Raw genomic sequence first — 27770 nt, 5'->3', positions numbered from 1 at the left:
AACAATAAGCTCTGGTTCTTTCAATTTATCTATTTGCCTCCATAATTTCCTACGTTTCTGCAATGTCTTCAATTTTAATCCACTGTTCACAACCAATAAATTGTGTCACAGTTCACATGTGCCCTGGAAATGTTTTGTAGTTTAAATCTGGCTTCGAAATGTCTTTTTTTAACAGTATGTAACTACACTCCTGGAAATGGAAAAAAGAACACATTGACACCGGTGTGTCAGACCCACCATACTGGCTCCGGACACTGCGAGAGGGCTGTACAAGCAATGATCACACGCACGGCACAGCGGACACACCAGGAACCGCGGTGTTGGCTGTCGAATGGCGCTAGCTGCGCAGCATTTGTGCACCGCCGCCGTCAGTGTCAGCCAGTTTGCCGTGGCATACGGAGCTCCATCGCAGTCTTTAACACTGGTAGCATGCCACGACAGCGTGGACGTGAACCGTATGTGCAGTTGACGGACTTTGAGCGAGGGCGTATAGTGGGCATGCGGGAGGCCGGGTGGACGTACCGCCGAATTGCTCAACACGTGGGGCGTGAGGTCTCCACAGTACATCGATGTTGTCGCCAGTGGTCGGCGGAAGGTGCACGTGCCCGTCGACCTGGGACCGGACCGCAGCGACGCACGGATGCACGCCAAGACCGTAGGATCCTACGCAGTGCCGTAGGGGACCGCACCGCCACTTCCCAGCAAATTAGGGACACTGTTGCTCGTGGGGTATCGGCGAGGACCATTCGCAACCGTCTCCATGAAGCTGGGCTACGGTCCCGCACACCATTAGGCCGTCTTCCGCTCACGCCCCAACATCGTGCAGCCTGCCTCCAGTGGTGTCGCGACAGGCGTGAATGGAGGGACGAATGGAGACGTGTCGTCTTCAGCGATGAGAGTCGCTTCTGCCTTGGTGCCAATGATGGTCGTATGCGTGTTTGGCGCCGTGCAGGTGAGCGCCACAATCAGGACTGCATACGACCGAGGCACACAGGGCCAACACCCGGCATCATGGTGTGGGGAGCGATCTCCTACACTGGCCGTACACCACTGGTGATCGTCGAGGGGACACTGAATAGTGCACGGTACATCCAAACCGTCATCGAACCCATCGTTCTACCATTCCTAGACCGGCAAGGGAACTTGCTGTTCCAACAGGACAATGCACGTCCGCATGTATCCTGTGCCACCCAACGTGCTCTAGAAGGTGTAAGTCAACTACCCTGGCCAGCAAGATCTCCGGATCTGTCCCCCATTGAGCATGTTTGGGATTGGATGAAGCGTCGTCTCACGCGGTCTGCACGTCCAGCACGAACGCTGGTCCAACTGAGGCGCCAGGTGGAAATGGCATGGCAAGCCGTTCCACAGGACTACATCCAGCATCTCTACGATCGTCTCCATGGGAGAATAGCAGCGTGCATTGCTGCGAAAGGTGGATATACACTGTACTAGTGCCGACATTGTGCATGCTCTGTTGCCTGTGTCTATGTGCCTGTGGTTCTGTCAGTGTGATCATGTGATGTATCTGACCCCAGGAATGTGTCAATAAAGTTTCCCCTTCCTGGGACAATGAATTCACGGTGTTCTTATTTCAATTTCCAGGAGTGTATTTTAATTATCTGAAACCTTTCAGTGTCTTTTGGTCTCTTCCGTGGTACTTAAATAAAATGTTGCAATTATTAAATTGTGCTTCTGCTTCATTTCCTTTCCTCCAGTTCAAAATGTTCTATTTTCCTTCTCTTCTTATTCCCACCATTGTATTCCAGTGTCACATGATGTTTACTTTCTCTCCCTCAACTATCTGAATACTTTACCTCACCATACTTTTCAATCTCTTCATTATATGTACAGCTGGAACGCATATAAGCTTGTACTATTGTTATGGGTAATGGTTTTGAACCTATCTTGGCTGTGATAATGCGGCTACTATACTGTTCATAGTACCTGGCCAATGTTCACTGTTGAAGAGCAATGGTGGGACATGAAAAAGGTAAGAAAGATAAATAAATGGACACATGTTACTAAAAAGTGATAAAATCTTTTTAAAACATGATTAAAAGATGACAAAATATTTCAATAAACATATGTCAAAAATCAAATAATTCAGGGTTGCTCCAAGTTTCTCCAAGTGAAATTCCACAATATTTCACAGATTTCCAGACAAGTTTTAGCATTTTTCCCTGACAAATTTGGAGATCTGAAGGGTAAGTTAGGACATAAGTTAACAATGTGTCTTTGCAGCTATGTTAAAAGATACAATAGTGCAAATAAGGAAATACCTAAAAAAAAAAAACTTGCAAGCAGATGGTGTGAGCAAAAATCTTAAGTACTAACATCAACAGCTTTTGTAATGAACTGTTCTTAGATGGAGAAAGCAAACCAAAGGATGTGTGTGTTTCATTAAGACCACTAATGTCATTTTATTTCAAAAAAAAATAAAAATAAAAAATAAAAAAAATAAATGCATTTCCTTGGAGCAGGTCATATTTTTTACCTTCACTGATTTCACAAATAACATCAGAAAAAGTAGGCCTCTTGATAGAAGTATATAAGATGGGGAAGAATTGTGTAAACCAACACTGTAAGTGACTGCCAATAAAATGTTGGTTCTATTATGTTCATTATTGTCAGTTATTACCCACTATGGTATATCTAATTTTTTTACAGATATTTTGTGATTCTTCTTTCGAGAAATATATGAGTATAAAGGTTACAAACTGCCAGCAACTGACAATTTTCTTCTTCTTATCATCCATACTTTTTAACATATAAACTACTACTTTTGTACGCCAAAATGTACTAGAACAAGTACAATGTCTATAAAACACCACACTGTACAATGCACTTGCGGTGAAACAGTCGCAATTCCTGAAATCCATCGCCCATGGCCTCTGGCCTGCTGAGGAGCACCCTGGCTCCATGGCTAAACCATGAAAATCCACTGCATTATGGCACACACAGACCCGGCCTGCAAGCAAATTGATAAGACTAGATCCGATGGGCAGTGCCTGCACGTGGGAACTGAATGGCTTCAGACCAGCAGGCCTGATCCATTACAGATATCCACAGAAACTGCCTGTTGGTCTGAGCCATCATGCAAATCCACTAATGTGGCAGCTATTCATGAGCCAAAGACAACATGTTGATGAAATGAGCTCACGTAGAATGATCCATGCAACAGATAACTTGTTCAAATACTCTGAGAAGCAATAATAATGAGGATAGGTAGCAACTCTCAGGAAAGATGATTGCTGAGCAGCAGACTGGCATGCAGAAAATACAATCACACTCTCACAAATAAATTTTCAGCCAAAGCTTTTGTCAGAAAACGAGAGCGCGCACACGTTCACACAATCACTCAGAGACAACTCGTGTACACATGACCGCTGTCTCTGTCGACTGCGTCTACAGTCTCTGAGAATCAGATCCAAACAAACACTCCTCATGCCTCCCTGCCCGTCATCAGCAGGTGCACGGCTAGCAGCGAGAAGTGGTGTCAGCTCTGACTGCAAGCCAAGGGGAGTGGTAGGAAGGAGAGAAGCAGTAATAATGAGGGAGTAGGGAAGCAGCACACATACTCAGCTGCACCCATCCAGCGATCCTGCATGACACCTCCCCTCAGTAAACAAACCATTTCATCTACTGAGACCAAAAAGGGGTTTTTCCCTTTTTTTTTCAAATTTCCCTGATTTTCCTGTTGTGTTTAAAATTCACTGGTTTCCAGAACTTGTGGCAAACCTGTAATGGTTTTCACTTTTGATAATCCACTAAAATGCCAGTTAATACCATAATAAATTTCTCTATTATGATCATGGACAGGGCACAGCCATTTTTTTCCTTCACACAAATTTATTAACATATACAGGTACATTGGTAATCTGGTACTGATAATCTTAATTCACAAACAAAATCTACATCACATTTTTACAACTAATGACATTCTACATTAGAAAAACATCAATAAAATATTTTTCAATTATTGTTTCTTAGCAGCCTTAAGCATAAAATGAAGTAATCTTCCTTATGAAGGTTTTTCTGAATGGTTTCCACCCCCGTTTCTTTCATTGTTCCCTCTACTTTTGTGACCTCAAAAGCATACTCTAGACCAATTTTGCTGTCTTTAAATAATTTCTGAGTACTTTCTTCAGTTTAGTTGAAGTTTGAGAGAGAAATACTTCTGCAACCTCATTAGATAGCTGGTGTTCTTTTTCCCCACAGAACGTAGGCTTCACCTCTAAGGATGTCTCCTGCAGTCGGAGATGAAACGTTAGGGGAAGTTTCACATATCATCCATAGCCTGCTATGTTGGAAGTATTATGTTAAGTTCTTTTCTTTTCTTTCAGCGCACATGTCTCATAGTCAACTGATGTGTCATGTTATTCATCTTCTTTGTAAGATGGCTTTGGTTTTGTACCTCTTTTTGCTTTACTTCCCAATCAAATTTTCTTTCCCTTTCACATTCTTCCCTGTGAGCAGTACACTTTGCACATGCTTGCTATCCATACATAATGTGCAGCAAGTCAATGGGCACAGACAGAAAATGGGGATATTATCCCAAAGCATTGCACACAGCCACAACACGTTTAAAAATCTGTCGGTCATCGCTGACCTGTCTTCTCCTAATGTGTGCCTCAAAAAGGATATCTTTTTTCCATGTCCGCATTTCCATGGGACAATGTAAGAGAAGTAGTTTTGAAACATTTGGACATTTTAACTCTGTGTATGGTGACACTTTTAGAGATGTGCAGCTACCAGTAATTGTCAACACCTTTGTTATCTAAAGTTGGGGTCATCTTTTTCAAACTATAGAATTTTCCACTCATCTAACAGAAATCTTGCAGACACATCGAACAACATTTTTGCAACCTTTAACACGCCAACGCAGCTTCTGATCTTGGTTCTTTCCTTGGTATGTAAAACTCTTATAACATTTCAGCGATACACTTCATAAGCAAAAATCTTTTCAATCCTTTTTTTTTTTTGCAAGTTGAGATGTAATGTTTTTGAGCATTCTTTAGAAACCACAACTTGTTACTAAGCTACTCGGTTACCTGCGCACTAACAACCAGTTGTTCAAGAGGAAGCAGTATTATTATTATTATTATTATTATTATTATTATACTATAATCTGCTTCCTTTTGAACAACTGGTTGTTGCTGAAGAACTTTAGAAATACTATTTTTCTCAAATCAGAAACATTCAAAACACGAGCCAAAACCGTCTGAGATATGTTTTCTATTTCTACATGCAACTTGTCAATCAAAGGCATTTGGCTTCAAAAATGTTGTGTGAACTTACTAAACAGTTCTGTAGATGAAATTATGAAATGTAATTTGTTTTCATTTGAGTTAAGGATAGACAATAGCATTGTAAGATTTGGACTGAACAGTAGCAAAATTCTTTTTTTATAGGTATATGCTTAAGAAAGTAATACTGAATACGCTCCAACTGTTATAAAATCCTGTTTTTTGACGTTCTTGAAGTAAGTCATCTTGTGGGTGTATGCCTCAAAATCTTATGGTGCGGTAAATTAAATGTAGACTGAATTCCATCAAATTCTTCATATCTAACGGGCCAACCATTTAAGTAATTGTAAGTATTGACCAGAAATCTGATGCTTCTTGACCTAAACGCTCCAAATCCTTCACATAGGCATTAAGCATTGTACGAATGTTGCAAGTTCTGTTGTTTATAAGCTGTCAGCCTCGGATCTCTTGTACATCACTAACAAAGTCTAAACACTTTTTTTTTTAACTGACATTAGTTCCATCTGATCCTGATGTAAGGCAGTTAGTTAAATACCAAGTTGGGTTCAGAAAGTGCTTCACATAATTCTTGAAATAACGTTTAACATCTGTTCTTAGGTGATGCATTATGCAACACACAACCTCTGACCAAACTGTAATGGTTATTTGTAATTCTTTTTTACCTTTAAAACTGATAATTTCATTGAAATTCAATGCGTAATATGATGAACATCCTTCTCCTAAAATATGTTCCCGGAAAAATGGTGTCACTACATCGTATTTGGTTCCTCATGTTCTTACAGAAAAGTGAAAAATGTTCAGGAACACTATCAGGGAACATATCTTAAAAACGTTCTAAATATCAGTTGACAAATCCACAGAGTAATTGGAAATCACTGATTTCACTGTCCAAATCAATTTATAATTATCCTTGGTACTTAACATCTGTATTGTTGGTGCGTGTACCAAACTTGAAAGTTCTCTCTCATTGAAAGTTCTAAATGTAACTGATAAGGTCCACATTTAACTTGAAAGTTACACTTGTTTTGTTTAAAGTGTGTGGTTAAAAATTACCTGAAAACCTCTTGCCTCAAAATTAATGGAGCAAAAAACACACTAAAAATATTTCATTTTCCCCTACTCTTCCTCCTTGCAGAGACTTTACTTTTCAAACACTCTTTTTAAGCCAGTCATTACCGAATTCAATTTCAAAAAGTTTATTTTCAAAACTGAACACAATATTACAGTGTGTGTTTTGTTACTACAGCAAAATTAGAAATTGGAACAAAGCTACAAGCAGGAGTAATACGACAATGTTCCGCAGCATGCATTTCGCCACAAAGTGAAGGGTATGACACAAACATAAGAAATTAAAGGATTTCAATTTTAGACATACCACAAACTTCTACACTTTTAAAGAAATTAACTGCAATTTACTTCCTTTGATTTTAGTCTCTAATTATGTAATATGTACTGATAACTGTTACATTTCCCAAGAAATTGGATGTAATTTATTTACTCAATACTGTCGTTATACTTTGCTCATCCTAAGTTACCATATGTTTATGAGGCTCCTTGAGGAAAAAAAAAAATTAAACATATTCTGACTAATCAAAATTACAAACTGTTTTACCAACAAGGTATCTGCCTAAAATGTTAACATTATACCTATTCCAAAATTAGGCCATCTATTGGTTGGCTATATTTTGATAACACAAGTAGAAATAAAACAAAGAAAAAGGAATGGTTTGCATTATTTCCTACCTTTTTTGCTTACTGAGCATGTCACCAGGGGTACCATTATTTTTTAATCACCACCATCAACCTAATAGCACAGCTGTGACGTTTATATCTTCGTTGTCACAAATATTTAGATGTTCCTTCCAAATATGTTATGAGTTCTAAGGTTGTGGTTGCGATGGGACATGAGAAGAAAGCTTTTTGAGCGTTTTTGGTGTGGTGACAAAACATGCCCAATCCCCCAGTATGTTGTACATGGTGAAAAACTCAGTAATGCTGCTATGGTTCCCAGTAAACTGAAACGACATTTGTGAAAACTATCTATTATGTAATGCGTAAACTATTTTTGTAGGTTGCTGGAACAAGATAAAAGCTGAGAGAAGCTCATGAATATGTCAGTACATGGAAAAAGAACAGGAGACAGCCATAAAGTACCCAAATTGATTTTGAAGGCCTAAAAACCAAACACAAAAGCAGAAACATTAAACAAAAGTACCCAAATTGATTTTGAAGGCCTAAAAACCAAACACAAAAGCAGAAACATTAAACAATCATAAAGAAATGGTAAAAATAGTCCTTGGTTCAGAAGCTGTTACTGAAATTTTAAAACATCCCCCCTGTCTGCTGACACAATCAGCTGCCTAAGTTAGTACCACGTCCAATTATTTTTATAGGGTGTATAAACGGACGAGAGACGGGGGGAGGGGAAATAAATAAATAATTCCTGGATTTTTCCCAGTTAAAAATATACTTTCCCTAGGACCTGTATAACTTATTAAACCTTTGAATCATGAAGGCTTTATACACAAGCATAGAAATTTCCGGTACTATAAGAAATGCAACCCAACAAAAAACAACCCATTTTGGAAAGGTCTTTGACGCGCGGCAACATGTGCACTGCATATTTTCATATTACGATAATATTAACACTAATTCCACCTATTACACCACAGTAGCTTCCAAACCACTGAAATCGAGATTGTGACACACTTTTATCAACAATCCACAGCTCATGTCCCCTGATGTCACCAGCCAGCGACAGCAGATATTCAGGAGGAAATGTGAGGTAGTCAGCCAATATCAACATCATTGTTACGGAGTGTGAACACACAAATTGAAAAAGTTAATGGTTTAAATTAATATACATACAGTATAACCAAAAGAAAAGCTAAGCTGTCACATATAATATTGACATCAACAATTTTGTTCTGTTTATTCCGAAGCTGTGGTTTGGCAGGATTCCAAGAGCACCAGCCTAAACTGCAGCAACTGAATAGTTCTCACAAGCATGATTATAAATTTCACTGCTGTGCACTGGGCCTTTCATGGGTTACCTTGCTGAATAAACATTCCGTTGAGCACTTCACCTTTTCCCATAGTTACATGTGAAATTGCTCAAGAACTCACTTCGCACTTTTTTTATACCTTTTGCCTTCATTATTGCACGTTTTGCAACCTGTGAAATAATTAAAACAAATATGAAAACTAACCTTTAAACTTGGTCTTTTTTAGCATGTGTTACCTTTTAAAGATATATAAAAACAGTTGGGCCAGTAAAATGTTAAATAATGGCACAAATGATTGGTCTTCTGGAAGCCAAATTATTCAAACAGGCTGATCCTCAGTGTTAACCCTCGAACAGTTGCATGGGTGACATTTGTCACCCAGAGATTTTCTTTTAGTTGTGTTGTCGCTCACAGAGGTTGTCAATGGACATGAATTGATGTAACTTTGGGTTCCACTTTAAGGTCAGTGTTTCACCATTGTTGTTTGAATGCGGCTACTGTTAGGTAGTATAACAACAAGTTTATCCACATTGTGTGTCACTGGACTACTGCACAGTGAAGTTTCGAGTAAGAGTCTAAGCTCCATGTCATCGCACCTATTCACACTTACCGTAATCCATATTGTGTAAAAGGAAATTTACTTTGAAATTAATGCTTCTGAAACCACTATTCACAATATTTTCCCGCAACCTGTTAGAGATGTAAACAGTTGTGGTGTCACGCTCATTGAAACGAGGCCCAGAGGAAAGGCACACCTAAAGCACTTTGTTGTTAAGAAGTATTGGATAGTGTTTGACACTGCTGTCAGTTTGATGTTATTCTCTGGTTTATGTTTTATTGTTGCAGGATCATTCCGCATTAGCAGGCTAAAGTAAAATTTTTTGTTAGAGTATCAGTTCTTAATAATCAAAATTACAAAAACTTAATTGAAAACTAAAATAATGAAAAATTATCAGAAATCTAAAACAGTCCTGGGCTTTTCCCATATTTCTCCCGGGAGAAAAAATTCTCGGGTTTTTCCCGGACTTCCTGGGGGATGTAAACCTTGATCTAAGAAATTTTGAATGAGAAGGTAAAGATCAGTCATAAGTTCTCATTTCAGATTGACGAGTCCACAGATATCTGAAGTCACGTACAATTTCTTTCCTACATAAGTTATGTTGATGGAGATGTAACTGCAAATAATTTCTTTTCTCACAAAGACTACTCGCTCGTACATCAGGTGAAGAAATATTTCACGTGACTGATGAATAATTTGGTCCGTATCAATCAACGTGGGAGGACTGTATCAGTGTTTGCACAGGTGAAGCTGCTTCTACGACAGGTTGAATGAAATGGTTCGTGGATAAAGTACGTGAAGTAAACCCTAACTTACAAAACAACTATTGTCTCATTCACCGCGAAGCCATTGTTGTTAAGTCTTTGGCATCTCCTCTGAAAATTGACAGATGAAGTAGTAAAAGCTGTTAAATTCATCTAATTGTGGTCCCAAAATACAGGGGATCATAGCACACTACAATTCTGGTACGTACAGAAATATGATGATTACCTCAAGGTAAAGTGTTACGGCGAATGTCCGAACTTAAAAAATTGGTACTTGCATTTTTTACTACTGAGAGGCACAAGTATGCAAATTTATTTGCAGATGAATGGGTACCTAGAAAAATGTAAGGTAGAAATGAAAATATTGTGGGTAGCATGGGTAACATTCAAGTGTTATTCATAAGTTAAATTTAACGATATAGACAACCGAAAAATTTTGGAAAGCCTGTTGAAGATTTTGGCTGCGTTCATGACCCATTAGTGGATTTGAAACATTTTCCAAATAATTTACGGGTTCACCAAAGGAATTGGAAAGCATGAAAGTGCACAGACACTAAATCAAAATTTTTCAAAATGCTTTCGGATATATTTTGGTTGTCAATAAGTAGTGAATCTCAGAGATGGAAGTTAATGTTTTATTGCAGTTTTCAACTACATATTTGTGTGAACTGAAATTAAAACATCAATATCAATCACTGAAGCGGTGAGGCTTGATTGGTCAATGATTCCATGACAAATCAACATCACAAATGAGCCATCTGCATGTCTTTAAGCAGACTCAAGTATCACACTGAAGGTACGAGTAGTTATTTACTTTAAAACTCTTATTAGAAATCTCTATTTTCAACAGTTAATTTAAGTTGGTAAGTAGTTAATAAATTCATAAGTTTATTCCTATTTTATAATAATAATAATAATAATAATAATAAAAATTGTGTAGGACATTAACAACAGTATGACTGCAATGAATCTCAGTTTATCCTTCAGCCACACACAAACAAGTAAGAGTTGGGAATACAGACATCACAACAGAAACAAATCAGGTACTGATGTGAACAGTTGCTGACAATAAGAAAAAAACACAACACAGCGGGCGCACAAGTCATTTGGCCCACTGCAGGCGGCCTCTAATGGCCAGCCTGAAGAGATGTTGGTGGAACATTCGAAGTGTAGTGCACATGTGGCCTGGAGCCGCGGCACTTATCCAACTATTATTGTACCTTCCCCCCCATCTTGGTAAAAGGACGTTCCACCTATGTGTGGATCAGGTTGACTGTTGATACATCCATGGCCGCTGCGGCCGACACTACAAGCAATGAGGGTGGTGGTGGAAGGAGGTACTAGGACGGAACCAATGATTAGAGGAGGAACTTGCAGGACCAAGGATGCACACAGCAACTGACCCACTGAGAAGTCCCATAGAGAGGACCAGTGTCATAGGCACTGATTACATCTAGACATTCAGTTCCTCAACATGGTGGAACTGTGACAATTGCGATGGTGCCAGCCACTCAAGTCAGGGCAGTAGGGTTCCCAGTGTGTAAGGACACAAAGGCACTGGTCCAGCCAGTGGCGGACAGTTAAGTATCGCGTAATGACCCAGCAGCAGGAGCTGTGGGCCTAGACCCCAAAGAGAGTGACATCCACAAGGAGGGCAAAACTACCCTCGCAACAGAGATGTTCCACGAGGCTGGGACAGATGCTGAGAAGGGAAGCGACGGTACACCCACAACAAGAGGCGCAGCGAGTAGCAGGGGCACATCACCAATCCACCATTGATGCGCACCATACAGAAGCAGTAGCCTCGCAGTTGTGGACAGTGGGCAGACTCTACTTCAATTAGCAGCCAAAGCCCCAATCCCAGACCATGGAGCCAGAACCAAAACCGCAACGAGGGCCGCGCTGACAGGAGCAGTTGTGGAGGCTCAAGCAGATGCAGGAGGATGCATGGCAGGCGATTGTGGATTATTTCGGTCAGACTCTGATCCCCCACTACCGTAAACCTGTAGGAACTACAGAGGTGTGTCAATGCATCATCCATGGGGGAGTTTATGATACAATTCTTCGTTTGAATGATAAATGTGTGGATGAGATGTTCTGTTTGCCATTAGAGAGAATGAAATGGAGGAGTGGTCATGTGATGAATGCCTTGATGGGTGTAGAAATTGTGAAAGGTCCGAGAAACAAAATGTTGAGCTTTATCCATCACAAGCATATAAGGTAATCCTTCAATAGAAAAACTTTTGGAGAGGCCCTGAATCGTACCCGCAGCAGATGTCTAAGGACAGCAGACAATATAGAAACCTAAAGAAACCATCAACAACTGACAACCAGTAAGAATGCAGGAAGGCTACCACGACATGAACATGGACATGTTCCCAAAGGTGCTGCGGAACTGCCCCAGACAGTGGTCACCTTCAAAGTTATCTGTTGGGTAGGAAATTAAAAGCAGACCGTGATAAGAACTACAATGTCACCGTCGATGGCGGACCAAAACACTTGCCAATGGGGAAATAATTTAGCACACGAGACCCCCTCTCAATGTGTGTGATGTTGGAGCTGAAGCATACCCCACCATCCAACAACTGGGACCACAAACCTAAGCAACAGCCCATCCATAGCTAAGAGAACAGCACCATCAAATACCAAAAGGCGATGATGGAGGGCAAAATAGTTACGCAAAGAATCAGAAGCTCTGCCCAGAGGCCTGTCCGGCCAATCACACTGAATGAAGTAAAGAACTTCAGGTAAAACTGGATAGGCAGTGACAGTGGCTATATGTTGTGCCTCAACATCTTAGCAAAAACAAAGGACTTCATCCTGATCAAAAGTAGGATCCAGCCCCATCAGAAGCAAGGGACAGCACAGAGGCATTAGAATGTTGAGCAGAAGGTTGAAAATGTATTTCAGAGCTTTAGTGACACTGAATCAAGGCCCAAAGTGGGAGACAATGTGCTGCTTTGTCACACATTGAAGCCAAGGGCTTGTGGTCAATGATGATGAGGAAATCAAACCCGTACACAAACACAGAAACTTTTTGAGAGCATAAACAATAGGAAGCACTTCCTTTCCAACTTCAGAGTAGCGCTGCTGTTGAGTGTTTCTGACGCACATGTTATTCGACATTTGGAACCATCCTCATATCAATGTCTGTGAAAGGTCATGAGTCCGTAGCCAAAACTAGGCAGGGGCTACAATGGAAACAGCCAAACAAAGGAGCAGATTGTAATTTTGATTTCAAGAGCATGAATGCATGCTCACATCCACTGAAAGGAACACACTCTTGGAGCAACTCATGGAGTGGATGGACCAATGCAGCCACACTCGGAATAAATTTATTATAGTAAGCAATTTTACCTAGAAAGGCTTGGGGTTACGTTACATTTGTATGATGAGGCACAGCTGTAACGGCGGCGACATGGTGACATAAGGCGTAACACCATCCCGAGAAACCTTGTCCACCAAATACACAATGGATGGCTGATGGAAGTATGAATTGGTCAAGCTGCATTCCAACCCTACAGTTTGTATAAGACTGTGAATAACATGTGAAAGTTACGAAAATGCTCATCCACGGATGCAGCCATCACTATGATGTCATCAAGATAGTCAATGCATCCTGGAACAGACATCATCAATTGTTCCAAAGAACGCTGAAAAATTGCTGGGTGTTAGCCACACTGAACGTGCTCTAAGCTGAAGGACATATTCATTACAAGGAGTCATTTAGAGTCCCCATGAAATGGAACCTGTAATAGGCTTGAGATAAATCACTGTTGGTGAAATACTGGCCCCCAGTAAGATTAACCCATAAATCATCTGGACGGGAAAAAGAGTAAGTGTCAATAAATAATTAACTGAAACTTTAAAGCCACTGCAGAGGCGAAGCTGAACAAGTGGCCTCTCCAATCACGAGGGGGATAGACCACTCAGTCAATGCAATAGGCTGTATGACCCCCGATGACGTCAGCCTGTACAATTCTGTTTTCACTTCATTGTGCAAAGCCATTGTAATTGAGTGTACACAGAAAGAAACAAAGCTGCATTGTAGGTTTCAGAGTAATGTGGGTCATAAAGTTAGCATCAGTGACACACCCCAACCCATCCGAGAGAAGAGGTGAGAACTCGGAACACAGAGAATCTAATTGCTGGTAAAGGACCTGGTCGGAAAAGCGGTGCACCCCACCCGAAATAGAAAAACCAAAAGCATTGAAAACATCAAAATGGAACAAATTTGTTGTATCTGCATCATCCACTACCAAAAATTCAAGGGACGAACCACAACTTTATACACAGTGGGAGCCATAAACTGACACAAAATTGGAATATGCTGTTGTTGTAACTCACCAAACATCAAATAACCAGAGACAATGCCGGAGGCCGGCCGAAGTGGCCGTGTGGTTAAAGGCGCTGCAGTCTGGAACCACAAGACCGCTACGGTCGCAGGTTCAAATCCTGCCTCGGGCATGGATGTTTGTGATGTCCTTAGGTTAGTTTGGTTTAACTAGTTCTCAGTTCTAGGGGACTAATGACCTCAGCAGTTGAGTCCCATAGTGCTCAGAGCCATTTGAACAATGCCAGAGATCCAAGTCCACCTCCAGTCTGAGCAATTTGTTCCTCATTTTCACTTCAATGGTTCCTCATTTTCACTTCAATGAACAGTCTGTTATGATTCATAAGCACTGGAGACACATAGGTAACATAAATGCGTACGACTACAAGAGGGCACTGAGAAAGACTCACAGATGCTGTATGTCCTTTTTTCCCTACAGATGTTGCAGGTTGCCCAGCACTTAGGGCACACAGCCATCACGTTGCACGAGAACAGTACAGGCAAGATGGGATTGCTGCTGCTGCTGCTGTTGTTGTTCTGCTGCTGTTGTTGTTGTTGTTGTTTGGAGCTTCTCTGTCCAGCATGGTGCCGAGGACACGGTTGTATGGCGCCAAGCTGCCCTGACTGACGCCCAACAACCATGACCACAAACCACCACGGTGAAGACACACCAAGTGTCAATTTGATCACCCACACCATGAGATACCTTGAAAGATCGAGCAATATTTAATGTGTCAGCCAAAGATAGAGTCTCAGATTGTAGTGCTTGTTGACACACTTCTACATCAGGAGCCAACGGAATGATGGCGCCACAGAGCATAGGATCAGCATAGGAATCATGATGAGCATCGTTAACTGTAATTTGCGACTGAGGCTGTGGAGTTCAGCTGCCCAGGCCCGACAGGACTGGCGGAGCTGTTTACAATGAGAATAGAATTCTACATATGCGGCAATGATGCAACCTACACACTTCGTCGAATGAGTGTGATGCAGGTTCCGGGAGTGGGGCTAACTGGCACAGTAATTGGTAGGAGAAATCTGAGAAAGGAACAAATCTATACACACATTTGCATCACTGATGCCAAAGGCGAGGAAGCGTTGCCGAAGCTGCTTTTCATAAGCCTCTCAAATCTTCGGTTGTATCATCGTAAGGGGGCAAGAGTGGTGGGTACACCGACAGCGTGGAAGCATGTGCAGTTAATGTGGCCAACAAGTTCAAGATAGCAACACTATGAGCCTGCTGCTGCACAAGGAGAGATTTGAGCACTGCCTCCATGGCCAGAAAAACTGAAGGAACAACCAATAAACTGAAGACGAGGAAGTGAACACCAAACTCATCACCAACTGTGTCATAATATAAAGACACAAACAATGGTACAGCCACAACGAACTGAAGTTTATTCTTATTCCACGTACAAGCAAACAACAGTTGAGAACCTACGCGCAAAGACAGAAACAATCCAGGTAATGATACAAGGAACTGCCGACAGTAAGAAAGAACACAACATGGGAGCAAGTGCAAGCTGCACAGTGCTTATAAAGAGGAGAACTCCAGCAGATATCATGGCAGGATCCTGGGTCGTGTACCCAAGTCGCGGGGCCCACGGCAGGTGCCCTCTGATGGCAAACCCATGCAGATGCCACTGGCAGAACATTCTGAACGTAGCACGCTGCCGATCTGGTGGAATGGCGCAGTGCCAAGTGTTACGCAGAGGGTTATAGCAGCAGCAGCAGCAAATTACATGACGATGTAGCTGTTTGTAAATATATTAGATTCACATATTTTGTGGAGACAAACATTTTCATGTGCTGTGATGAGTCTAGGCCTATCTGCATGTACCCTGAGTAATAAAAAGTTAAAGATCACTGTAATAGAGGACTATTTGATGCTATTAACAGTTGCACAAAGTATGAAAAACACAAATAATCGAAAAGGAACAGTCTACCTCAAATTTCCAAGGTTCTTCATCATTGAGACATTCAAAAACGTAAATGAACGAATATTAATACAGAAATTGGGAACTAAAAGCAAATAACTTATTTTCTTCATAAAAGTGCTAAGACAGCTACTGTAAAACGTCATAAATACACAATGTTCACGATACAGAAAAAATGTAAACATCTGGGGTGGGGTGGGAGGGGGGGGGGCGCAGGAGGGGTGCGGTGGATGTAAAATCAATGCACTCTCCAAAACGTGCTGGGAGGCAAAATTTGTTGGCACAACATGTCACGAAAGGAGTGCCATTCGTTGTGGTGAGTTTTATCTCAAACATTAATGTCACTGACACTCGAGTTTTTGACTTCATGCATTGAGAATGCAGTTGCTGCTGCATCAAATGGTGAGGTGGCCCAGAACTTACGCAAGTATGTGAATCAGACCCATGGGTCACCAAAGTTGCCCATGCATTGTCAAGCTAGGTATCAACAGATACATAACTGCAGCCATAATGAGTCTACACCAAGAAAGTAATTTCTGCCACAATACGTCAACAAAGAGAATTGAAGTTTGAGTAAGGCGTTATGTTACACATAAGGGAATTTCATTACGGAGCTTTGAAAGTAGTGACACATGCCAAGGAAGAATTGGTAACAATACTGTGAAGTGGAAATGCCAGTAAAGCACAATATCTAATCATGGCTCTAGCAGGTATAACAAAGTACTCAATAGGAAGCATACTAGAGCAATTGCTACTCACCATGTAGAGATGACATTGAATTGCTGCCAGGCACAACAAAGAGACAGCTATACATTTGAACTTTTGGCCAAAATGTCTTCTTGTAAAGTAGAAAAAACACACAAATTCATAGCAGCTCAACTCACACACATATTGACAACTGTTTCTGGCCGCCAGAGACAGTGATTGTTTGTGTGTGTGTGTGTGTGTGTGTGTGTGTGTGTGTGTGTGTGTGTGTGTGTGTGTGTGTGTGCGCGTGTGTGTGTGTGTGTGTGCGCGCGCGTGCGTACATGCATGCTACTTTAGAATAAGGCATTTTGGCCAACTGTGTAGCTGTCTTTTTGTTGTGCCTGGTTGCAACTCAACATCTGTTCTATATGGTAACAATCTATTCTTTTCGTAATACTGTCATTATTCCATCCTGGATTTTCCACTGTTTGGTACTATAGAAACTAATAGATGCTCTCATCAATTACTGACAAAGACTCATGTTACGAATTTGCAGTGTTTAACAGTGATGACATTTCATCAATAGGAATTACAATTCTACTTCATGGTCATACAAACAATGTCATCATTAATTGGTGAAGCAGGGGGAGGAGATTTTATTGAGTTACAAGCCACAATATGTGATGTGGCACTTGGAGAAGAATATGTGGACCTGATAAATACCAGAGAAGCCATAATTTTTCTTGCAATAGTCAAAACTTGATGGATGTGGTGTGATGGTCTGGAACTTTGTCCCAGGTCTGAATGCACACTGCTAGTCCCGATATTAATGATAAAAGTGAACACAAGTGTTTAATAAAATATTTTGGCAGCACCACACTTCCCATACTGAGGCAACAATTTGGAATATTATATCCTCTCCAGCTAAAGGATAATGCTGATGCTCACGAGGTAAGGATCACTGCATCATCGTACAGTAAAATCAAGTGATCCTGCTGGACTGTTCAAAAATCTGACAAGAACAAAAAATACAGACTGAACAAGCACATCTGATTCATGCCAGATTGTTTGCCCAGACACCCAGGAATAGCTATTCGCCAGATTTTGGCAGGAAATGGAACAAGTTCCAACTCCAGTATATCAGAACAGTGAAATACCAGCAACAAGGTCAAATTTGTGTAATTTTCACCATGTTACCTTTCATTAGAAATGAGGGTGCAATCAATGGTTGTGATATGGCTTTCAAATGATAGAGTACAGCAATCAGTCATCCTTTTCTTTCAGGTTTTATTAGGCAAATATACAATTCACCTAGTGACTAGCCATTATCAATGCACTATTTCTTAATATCAATGCATTTCCTAGTACACTAGTCCCCTGCCGTTTGGATTTGTCACAGTTCGTTCAAGAGTACTGTATAATCAAGGTAGGCTTTGCAAAGAACACATCGGTTGGTTGTAATTTTGTAGTGTACATCAACACTGCTAATAAAATTACCTACCTTAACTAGAATTAAAACAAACAACTTACGATCAGCATTGGGAGGCTGAGGTTCAGCAGGATGCTCAGGTGGAGGCTCTGCTGGAGAATAGAATCCCTCGACAGTAAGGCTGACATGGGGATTGCCATCTCCTTGGCTATCACAGGTACCATTTGAGTCCTGACTGTTTTCATCACCTTGAGATGAAGTCCCAACACGAATGACACTGACTGGTGCATCTTCTGGATTTGCTGTAACAATAAAAACATAATTCTTTACTAATCAGAACCCATAATTGGATTTCTACTGAGAACGCAGCACTGTGATCTAGGAATATCTACATGCAGAATACAGAGGCTTGCCAATTTTGCTATGCTTACTGCACAATTTCAAAATTTCAATTCCTTTCACCACAATGTCGTTTTTAAACTTCAGTAGGCCAACAACAAATGCTCATTGGAGACATCACTTTACCTGAGGTATAAATTGAAAGTGTCAGCAATTAGAAGATAAAAATTCCTTTGCAGTGTTAGAAGGTGTCTTGTTAAATTTGGTAAAACAAGCAGGTTACCAGTTGACTCAAGCTTAATAAGCTTCTCTCTAAATTAGTGTTGTTAGAATTTATTACAGTTGTATAGATAATCACAATTTGTAAAAGCAGATCTTCTTATTACCTACACAATAATTCCAATATATTAAAAACTGCAATGATTTCTGTTAACATGACTGATCCAATATGAACACTTACCCACTTATCGAAGAGTCAATGTTCTCTGTGCGTGTTTACTTCTTGACAACTGCAACAATGCACTCACCCCCTGTGGGTTCATCTGGTCTAGTTATAATTTATATTAAATTACTTGAGCCTCAAATTTTTATTTTCAAGATTGTCCACAACACAAATATCATATAGAGTATTTACTTAAATTCGTATGTAGCAAGTGACAAGAAACAACGTCACCACACATTGGAGTACAAACTATGAAGCACCTTACTTACATCTAATACTACTCATTTAGTGTCATCTCCCTATACAGAAGTCAAAAATAGACATTTATCCTAATTCATTAGTTAAAAATACCTATTTTGTCAAAAAGAATTATAATGCAATTTTTTAAAAAAATCACTGCAGTCTTTCACGCAATGTTACTGATACAATTGGAGAAAAATGTCATAAAAAATGGCAACATAGTCAATACTTCGATATATCATTGAAGCAGAATGTCATTGCACTTTTAACAACCAAAATGTATGACAAACTGCACAAAAAAGGAATTGAATTTCTCGAGTTTGTATAAAATATCTAGATCTTCTGTTCATATCCTTTAAACTAAAATAGAATCAAAATTTATATGCCATCTAGTTTTAATGCAATAGTAAGTGAACAATTAACTACTAGAAAGAATAGCTGTCACTTTTTACACAACAAAAGCAACTAAAACGGAGCAGATGAGCAGAACTTTTGTTAAGAAGTAAGTCACATATTTCATGACAACAGATAAAAGAAACATTCAGTTTGAGATGTCGTATGACTAGGGCCTCCCGTTGGGTAGACAGTTCGCCTGGTGCAAGTCTTTCAATTTGATGCCACTTCAGTGACTTACGCATCAATGGGGATGAAATGATGATTAGGACAACACAACACCCAGTCCCTGAGCGGAGAAAATCTCCATCCCAGCCAGGAATCGAACCCGGGCCCTTATGATTGACATTCTGTCAAGCTGACCATTCAGCTACTGGGAGCGGACGGTACTAAATACTTTTGATGATGTGGTTTGCAATCCAAGCTTAAAAATTTTACACCTGACAGTGGAAAGAATTTACTTGGGCAGCACAGCAAGTAATTTACAGTCCTAATAAACAGATGCCATATCAGTTCGGTGGATGCAGTTCTTTGTAAGAAATCAGCTGATTGTGAATTATTCATGTCAAAGCAAGTGCCCGAAACTGCACAGTGGGGCACTCAACTTAAACATGTCATTACAAGAGAAAGACAGCCCAAGAATATTTCACTAAGACATCTCCAATACAGCAAGAAATTAAACATGTGATTCTGTTTTGTCCTATTCATGGAATAGTTAAAGTCATTATTATTCTATACAGTTTACAGAAACATACCCAAAGTAAAACAAGAAACACCAACAGTTAACATTTCAGTTTATTTTAAAGTTTTACTGGTGGAACATACAAAACATCAAATACTCTCACATAGAAACAGCCTATTTCTCTTTTTAACCAGTTCTTCATTCACAAAATAGCAGAATCAGTAGTGAAGTTAACACAGACAATTCAAAACAATGAACAAAACTGTTTTCCCTATAACATACACAGAGAATGATAGTACAATGCCACCACATTTCTCATCTTTCCATTTACTGTATATCTTTTAAGTATATTTCTAATAGCTCACATTACATATTTTCATTCAAAACTGGAATCAATTGCAACAGCTTACATCAATTTCAACATTAAAGACTGTGTGAGGGTTTCAAAATAAACCATAAAGAATAAACAGTAGTAGCACACTCCCAAAACACCAGTACCAGATGCAAGACAGAAGTTTATTTTAAAAGTGTAGAAAATTAGTCACGTAATTTAGGAGTCACAAAATAAATGAACTCTACTTTGAAACAAGAATAATTTAAGCCTGATGGTCTTATAAAAATAAGTTCATGTCATTATGTTATAAATGTCCTCGTAGAAGGGGAACTTGCTCAGTTGCAATGAGGATAGGATGGAACTAAGCAGAAATAATCATTGCTGGATTTCAAACAACCAAAGACTACACAAATTAAGACTACCAATGAGATCATAATTGCACCTCACTCCTCTCATACTTAGTTATCAGAGTCAATTTTTTACACCATTCAGTGCTGTAAAGGGGTATGCCAAACATGTAGAAAATAGTTTTCTAAAGGTGTGCAAAGACTAATAGTTTCTCGGGAGACAACGGATTACTTTTTTTTATGTCACATTAGTTTGTGCTTCAACGATTAAATTACCATTTATTTATATCAAGTACACTACTTATCACACTGCCCCATTTTCCATGGGAGAGGGTAGATCTTCAAAATGCGTTTCAAGTTTTGGACGCATCATGAAAGCAATTTTTATCACACACTATGCTCTACACAACAGGCCTTTGTTTTAGACTCGGAAGGAACTAGCTCTGCCACAGCCTACAGTCATCAGGAAACTATTTATTGCACAAAACATTAACAAAAACTGCACACAATGTTGTGTGTTACAGAGAAAATTTAAAACTGGTGAGAAACTTCATGACTGTAGACATTCTATTAAGAATATGTGCACATCTTTACTACAAATATGGTAAAGAAGCAACGACGAATGAAATGAGCTTTTAAATTACTATTTCTTGATCCTCATTTCAAATCTGTCTGTAAGAAATTTATGTCAGGATTGCTGAGGTTTTCCTCCTCAATAAAATTTTTCATATTGCCGGGTACACATTGAAATATGGAATTTTATTGATAGTCAATTGTAAAAAATTTATACAACAGATTTAGTCTTCAAAGGTAGTTGTTATGCGAAAGCCAATTAACTCAATGCTGTTATAACAAATGCACAAATTATGACACTATTTACCACATCTACAACATGCTGTATTAAGTATCATGAAGATGCAATGTTTTAAGAACAATATAAAAGGACTGAACTCAATATGGAGGTGAAATTCACAACATTGAAAGATCAATGCTTATAACAAACGAAAGTGACAATTTTTGTACCTAGAAAAATACAGATGGTGACAATGTAGGCTTCTCAACACTTTGCTTTCTTCTTCTTCCTCCTCCTCCTGAAATAATTCTGTTTCTGCAGACCAATCACACAGCCTCTTCTAATCTTCTCTTTTATCCCACAGCCTATTTTTCAGTATTTCCTCCCATTGTAGTCCTCTTCAGTTCACATCATCCTCCATGTGCTCTCTCCACCTTGTTCCTGATCTTCAAATTGGTCTTTTTGTGGATTTTGTACATTCTAGAGCTATTGCTGATAGTCTTCTTTGTCCCATTCTTTTTTATGTGGCCAAACCATATCAGTCTATTTCTCTCCATATTTATATGTGTGTTGTATTGTTTCATTCCTTATCCTGCTCCTTCTCACCTTACCCAGGATCCCCAATATAAAGCGCACCTCTGTCACTTGTATTCTGCTCAGATCTTTCTTTGTCCAAGACAAACCCTCTCATCAATAAGTCAAGACTGGTAGATAATATGACTTGTACATCATGAACTTTGCTTTGGCAGCTATTTTTCAACTTCAACTACATCTAATACACAATGACAAAATTTTGAGCAATTTTCTATCATGTTCAAAATTTCATTCTTGAGGATTCCTTTCTTGGTTAGTTTACCCACTAGACATTTGGGAAACATCTACTTAATAATTTTTTGAAAACAACTTTCACCCTTCACTTTTCATGCTGATCTTCACTACTTCACTTTTTGTTAAGCTTATTTCTATCCTTGCTTCTTCAATTACCCTCCACCAGTTATTTCGTTCTTCCAACTTCTGCTAATTGTCTTCCGAAATTATCAGACTGACTGCACATGCTATGGTTTTCACATCATCTGCTGCTGATCCCTGACAAACTTTCCATGTGATGTCCATAACTATAGCGAAGAGCATTGATGAGACCACAGTTCTTGCCAATTGCCAAATCCTTCAATCTGTTCTAAATCATTCTGATTTTTTAGCATCTATTACAACACACTCCAGGCATTTGTTATACGAGGCATATTTGATAAGTAATGAAACTAATTTTTTATTGAAAGTATGTTGGTTTGAGCCAGGATTCCAATACATCATCACATTATTCACCACTCTTTTGGCTACAAAACCCCCTTTTTTTTTCTTCAAATTAATCTCCATTTAGGTCACCTCACTGGAATGGCTTGTACATCCGCATGGTACCACTCTACTGGTCAATGTAAGAGCCAATATCATGGATCAATAACCTCCCCACCATTCACGTATTGCTTCCTGTGGAGTGAATCCTCCTTCGGATCAAAACAGGTGGAAATCTGAAGTTGAGAGATCCGAGCTGTAGGATGGATGAGGAAGAACAGTCCAATAAAGTTTTAAGAGTTCCTCTCCGATGCGCAGACTTGTGCACAGTCTTGCGTTGTCATGGAGAAGGAGAAGTTCACTTGTATTTTTGTGGCAACAAACACACTGAAGTCATTTCTTCAGTTTCCTGAAGGTAGCATAGCTGTGTGTGGCCAGTTGGCTGTGGGAGATCAGACAGGTTTGCATGATATTGTTTCAATGACAACAAATGCCTCAGCCAATGATTCACTGTGCTTTCTTTCATTGCCAGGTCTCCACAGACATTCTGCAAGCACCTTTAAATATCAACAATCCTCTGGTTTTCTGCCAAAAGAAATTCAGTGACAGATCTCTGCTTGAAATGCACCTCAATTACAGATACCGTTTTGAAGGCTACATATAGATTCAGAAGGATGTAGGTTGCAGTAGGTACTGGGAGATGAAGGAGCTTGCACAGGATAGATTAGCATGGAGAGCTGCATCAAACCAGTCTCAGGACTGAAGACCACAACAACAACAGTGCCATCACCTATTGCAACTTCATGAAACTATAGAAGCTGAAGCGGAAATATGCCATGATGTCCGAGAACGAATTCTGCATTTTTTCAACCAAACTTGGCTGAGAAAACAAATGTGTTGCCTTACTTACTGAAAATCCCTCATACACGTTTCCCATACCAGCTGCATGCCTTATAACAGTTCCTTTTTTTTATGAATGCAACTAAAATGTCTTGGCCACATTCCCATTTCTTCTCTATTACCTATCTAGCTGTAAACATAGCACCTATAGTTGATCTTCCAGGACAAAATCCTTGTTGTTGTTCTCTTATTTGTGGCAGTATGTCATTCCTAATTTTCTCCAAAATTATCTTTGCATAAATCTTCATGCAATTGCAATGTAATGTCATTCCTCTGTAGTTCTCTCTGAGCACCTTGTTACACTTCCCAAAAAGATTTATAACAACTGCCTTTTTCCAATCACCACCAATCCTACACCTGCAGATCATCTCTATTTCTACTATAGTAGTGTTATTTCTTCAACTCTTATTTCATTATGTATATTTACTTCATCTTGTCCTTCATGTACATTTTGGAAGAATTCTTCCCATATTTTCAAAACTAGAATTTCCTCCTACACAGGTTTCCCTTCTTTATTAATGCTGTTTCAAGTATTTTATTTCCGCTACCTTCTGTCACTAATAAGCAGTATAACATCATCTTGTCATCCTTAAAATTCTCTCTTATTTTGCAAAATTTCTCAAGACTTCATCTTAGTGGTTGCTATCATTTTTCTTGGTGCTCTGCTTCGTCATTTCCATTTGTCTCTATTATAATATGTTCCGATAAAACCCATAGTGGTACAATAATAATTACAGCTTCAATTCAGTTTCGTCAAAATATAATTTTAAGTGCACTGATTGACTTTTCCATCAGTTATTGATAGCATATTTTATACATTATGAGCAAGACACACACAACACTAAAGTAATGCTCTACAATATTTGTTAGTTGTTACATGATCCGGTTTTTGACTGTTACACCCTCAATAGGCACAGAGATAGGTATGTGGTGCAGTGAAATTTTGTTCAAATGGCTCTAAGCACTATGGGACTTAACATCTGAGGGTGTCAGTCCCCTAGACTTAGAACTACTTAAACCTAACTAACCTAAGGACATAACACACATCCATGCCCGAGGCAGGATTCGAACCTGCGACTGTAGCAGCAGTGCGGTTCCGGACTGAAGCGCATAGAACCGCTCAGCCACAGCAGCCGGCCGATATTTTGTTGGATCAAATATTTTAAACTAGTGCATGTTTTTAGATTTGATTTATTGTGTACCAAAGTTTAACGGAGTCTTTTAAGCACTCATGTGGCTGACCCTACACTTCTCATAATTTAGGGTCAATTGCCAATTTATGCACCATACATATAACTTCTCTACACCATTTTGCAATTGGCTTTGATCTGCTGATGACGTTAATAGATGATAAACAACAGCATCCTCTGAAAACAACCTGAGACAGCTGTTCATGTTGTCTCCTAAATCATTTATACAGATAAGGAACAGCTGAGGCCCAATATCATCATCTTTTGGGAAGGCCAGAAATAACTTCTGTTTTACTGGACGAGTTTCTGTAGGTTACTACGAACTGTGACGTCTCTGACAGGAAAACACGAATCCAATTGTACAACTGAGACAGCAGGCAATTTGATTACAAGCTGCTTGTGTGATACAGTGGCAGAAATCTTAAACAAATCTAGAAATATGGAATCAGTTTGAAATCCCATGTTGATAGCACTCAATACTTTGTGTGAGTAAACAACTAGTTGTGTTTCAGAAGAATGTTGTTTTCTAAATCCTTATTGACCGTGTGTCAATACACCATTCTCTTAGAGGTAATTCATAACGTTCAAACACAATACATATTCCAGAAGATTGCTGCATATCAATGGTAATGATATGGGCCTGTAATTTAGTGGACTACTCCTATTACCTTCTTGAATATTGGCATGATCTGTGCAACTTTCCAGTCTCTGGGGTATGGATCTTTCATCGAGCGAACTGTTGTATATGATTGTTAAATATGGAGCTATTGCATCAGCATACTCTAAAAGAAATCTCATTGGTATACAGTCTGGAGTGGAAGACTTGCTTTTTTATTAAGTGACTTAAGTTGCTTCACCTCCAAGGATGTGTGCTTCTAAGTTACTCACTTTGGCAGCTGTTCTTGATTTAAATTCTGGAATATTTACTTCATCTTCTTTGGTGAAGAAATTCCGGAAGGCTGCGTTTAGCACCTCTATTTCAGCAAAACTCTCAATAATAGTATTTCCATTCGTATCACGCAGAAAAGGCATTAATTGTGGCTTGCCACTATCATGCTTTAAGAGCACAATCTCTCTGAATTTTCTGCCAGGTTTCTAGACACAGTTTTGTTGTGGAAACTATTATAAGCACCTTGTATTGAAGCCTGTGCTAAATTTTGAGCTTCTGTAAAAGAAGGCCAATCTTGGGGATTTTGCATTTGTGTAAATTCAGCATGCTTTTTTTCTGCAACAGTGTTCTGACCTGCTTTGTGCACCATGGGAGATCAGCTCCGTCTTTTGTTAATTTATGTGGTATAAATATCTCAATTGCTGTCGATACTATTTCTGTGAATTCCAGCCACATTTCATCTAGACTTACACTGTTAATTTGGAAGGAGTGGAGACTGTCTCTCAGGAAGGTGTCAAGCAAATTTTTATCTGCTTTTTGAATAGGTATATTTTTCGTTTATTTTTGGTGGATTAGGGAGTTATGGTATTCAGTTTCTCTACAGCATCCCTGTGTTCACTGACCCTTTATCCATTTTGATACTTGTTATCATATCATGATTACTCGTTGCCCAGAGGTCAAATGTGTTTTCACAAGCGTTTACATTTGAATGGGCTTATGAACTGATTGCTCAAAATAATTTTCAGAGAGTGCGTTTAGCACAATTTCAGATGTTTTATGCTTACTTCTGGATTAAAACATTTATTTTTGCCAACATGTGAGGGTAGACTGAAATCACCACCAACTATAATAGTATAAGTCAGGTATGTGTTTGAAATAATAATAACCGAAGAAATCCTAAAAATTGAAGGAATCAGAGATGCCTGACAGAAATGAAAGTTATATGAAGCATTAATCTCAGTGGCGATTAAACTGTTGATAGGGACATGGAAGAAATTCAGAAAGTATGTAAACAGTAGAAAAAGACAGGCAAAATTCAAGTAGTAAAGACAGAGAAATCCAAGAGAATACATGAAAAAGATTAGGACAGTTGCTAGAGATGAGAGGGAGGATGAGATAAAAAATTGTGGTGGTTCAAATGGGCTCTAGTCAAGGAGCGGAAGAAGCATGTGGAACGATATCAGTAAAAGTGAGGGATAAACAAACTCCATGGTGGAATGAAAGCGTTTCAGAAGCAGGCTAGAGAAAGAATAATGCATGGAAGGAACAGTGGGTCAGGGGAGGCTTACTGGAAGGGATGAGAAGGTCTTTCCTTGGTGAGTAGATTTTTTTATCTGTCCAGTTACATTATATTGTCAAAAATTGACTGTTTTCATTATTATACTTCATTGTAAGGAATCTCTGTACCATGCCAACTGATCCACTGAGTTACCTAGACATGCTAAAACAGGCCATTGTTCCATGCTAGACTTGTGCTTAATGAAAGTGACTTTTCTAGGTCTTTAAGATGGGAACCCAATAGTGCAGTTTATGATGTGTGCTTTATGCTGAGTGTTAGAAAGAAATATGTATCATCGTTCACAGAGTAAGTAGAAGCAAACACAGCGGCACTAGTTAATTTACATGTGAAACCCACTACCTGATTAGATAAAGCAGAGGTGTGAAAATTATTAAATTCACATAAAAAAATATCACGAATTGGTTCACTCCTTCCCCAAACAAATATATTCATATGCCTCTCTACATTGTTTGTAACATACTTTAATTACATTATCTTGATAAATTTGTTATTTCTGTCTATGAAAAAGGACTGATAGCACCGGCTGAGTAATTCCGTTATTTATTTTTTTACGCAAATTTCTTTCATCAACAAGCTGATCTAGACAATTAAACAAATTGGTGTATTTTTAAACAATAAACTAAATATATTTTTATTAGAATTTTATACAG

General features: G+C 39.3%; 1 protein-coding gene across 2 annotated transcripts in view; it reads right to left on the bottom strand.

Moving 5' to 3' along the window:
- LOC124595168 overlaps window positions 1-27770 on the bottom strand; it is a 236997-nt gene that overhangs the window by 173042 nt on the left and 36185 nt on the right. For both annotated transcript variants that reach the window (XM_047133780.1, XM_047133781.1), the window contains exon 3: window positions 18083-18283. In XM_047133780.1, the coding sequence (XP_046989736.1) occupies window positions 18083-18283 (201 nt within the window). The remainder of the gene's footprint in view (window positions 1-18082; window positions 18284-27770) is intronic.

This window comes from Schistocerca americana, chromosome 2, assembly GCF_021461395.2.
Source record: "Schistocerca americana isolate TAMUIC-IGC-003095 chromosome 2, iqSchAmer2.1, whole genome shotgun sequence".
In the NCBI taxonomy this organism is placed as follows: domain Eukaryota; kingdom Metazoa; phylum Arthropoda; class Insecta; order Orthoptera; family Acrididae; genus Schistocerca; species Schistocerca americana.
This window is presented reverse-complemented; position numbering and strand designations above follow the sequence as displayed.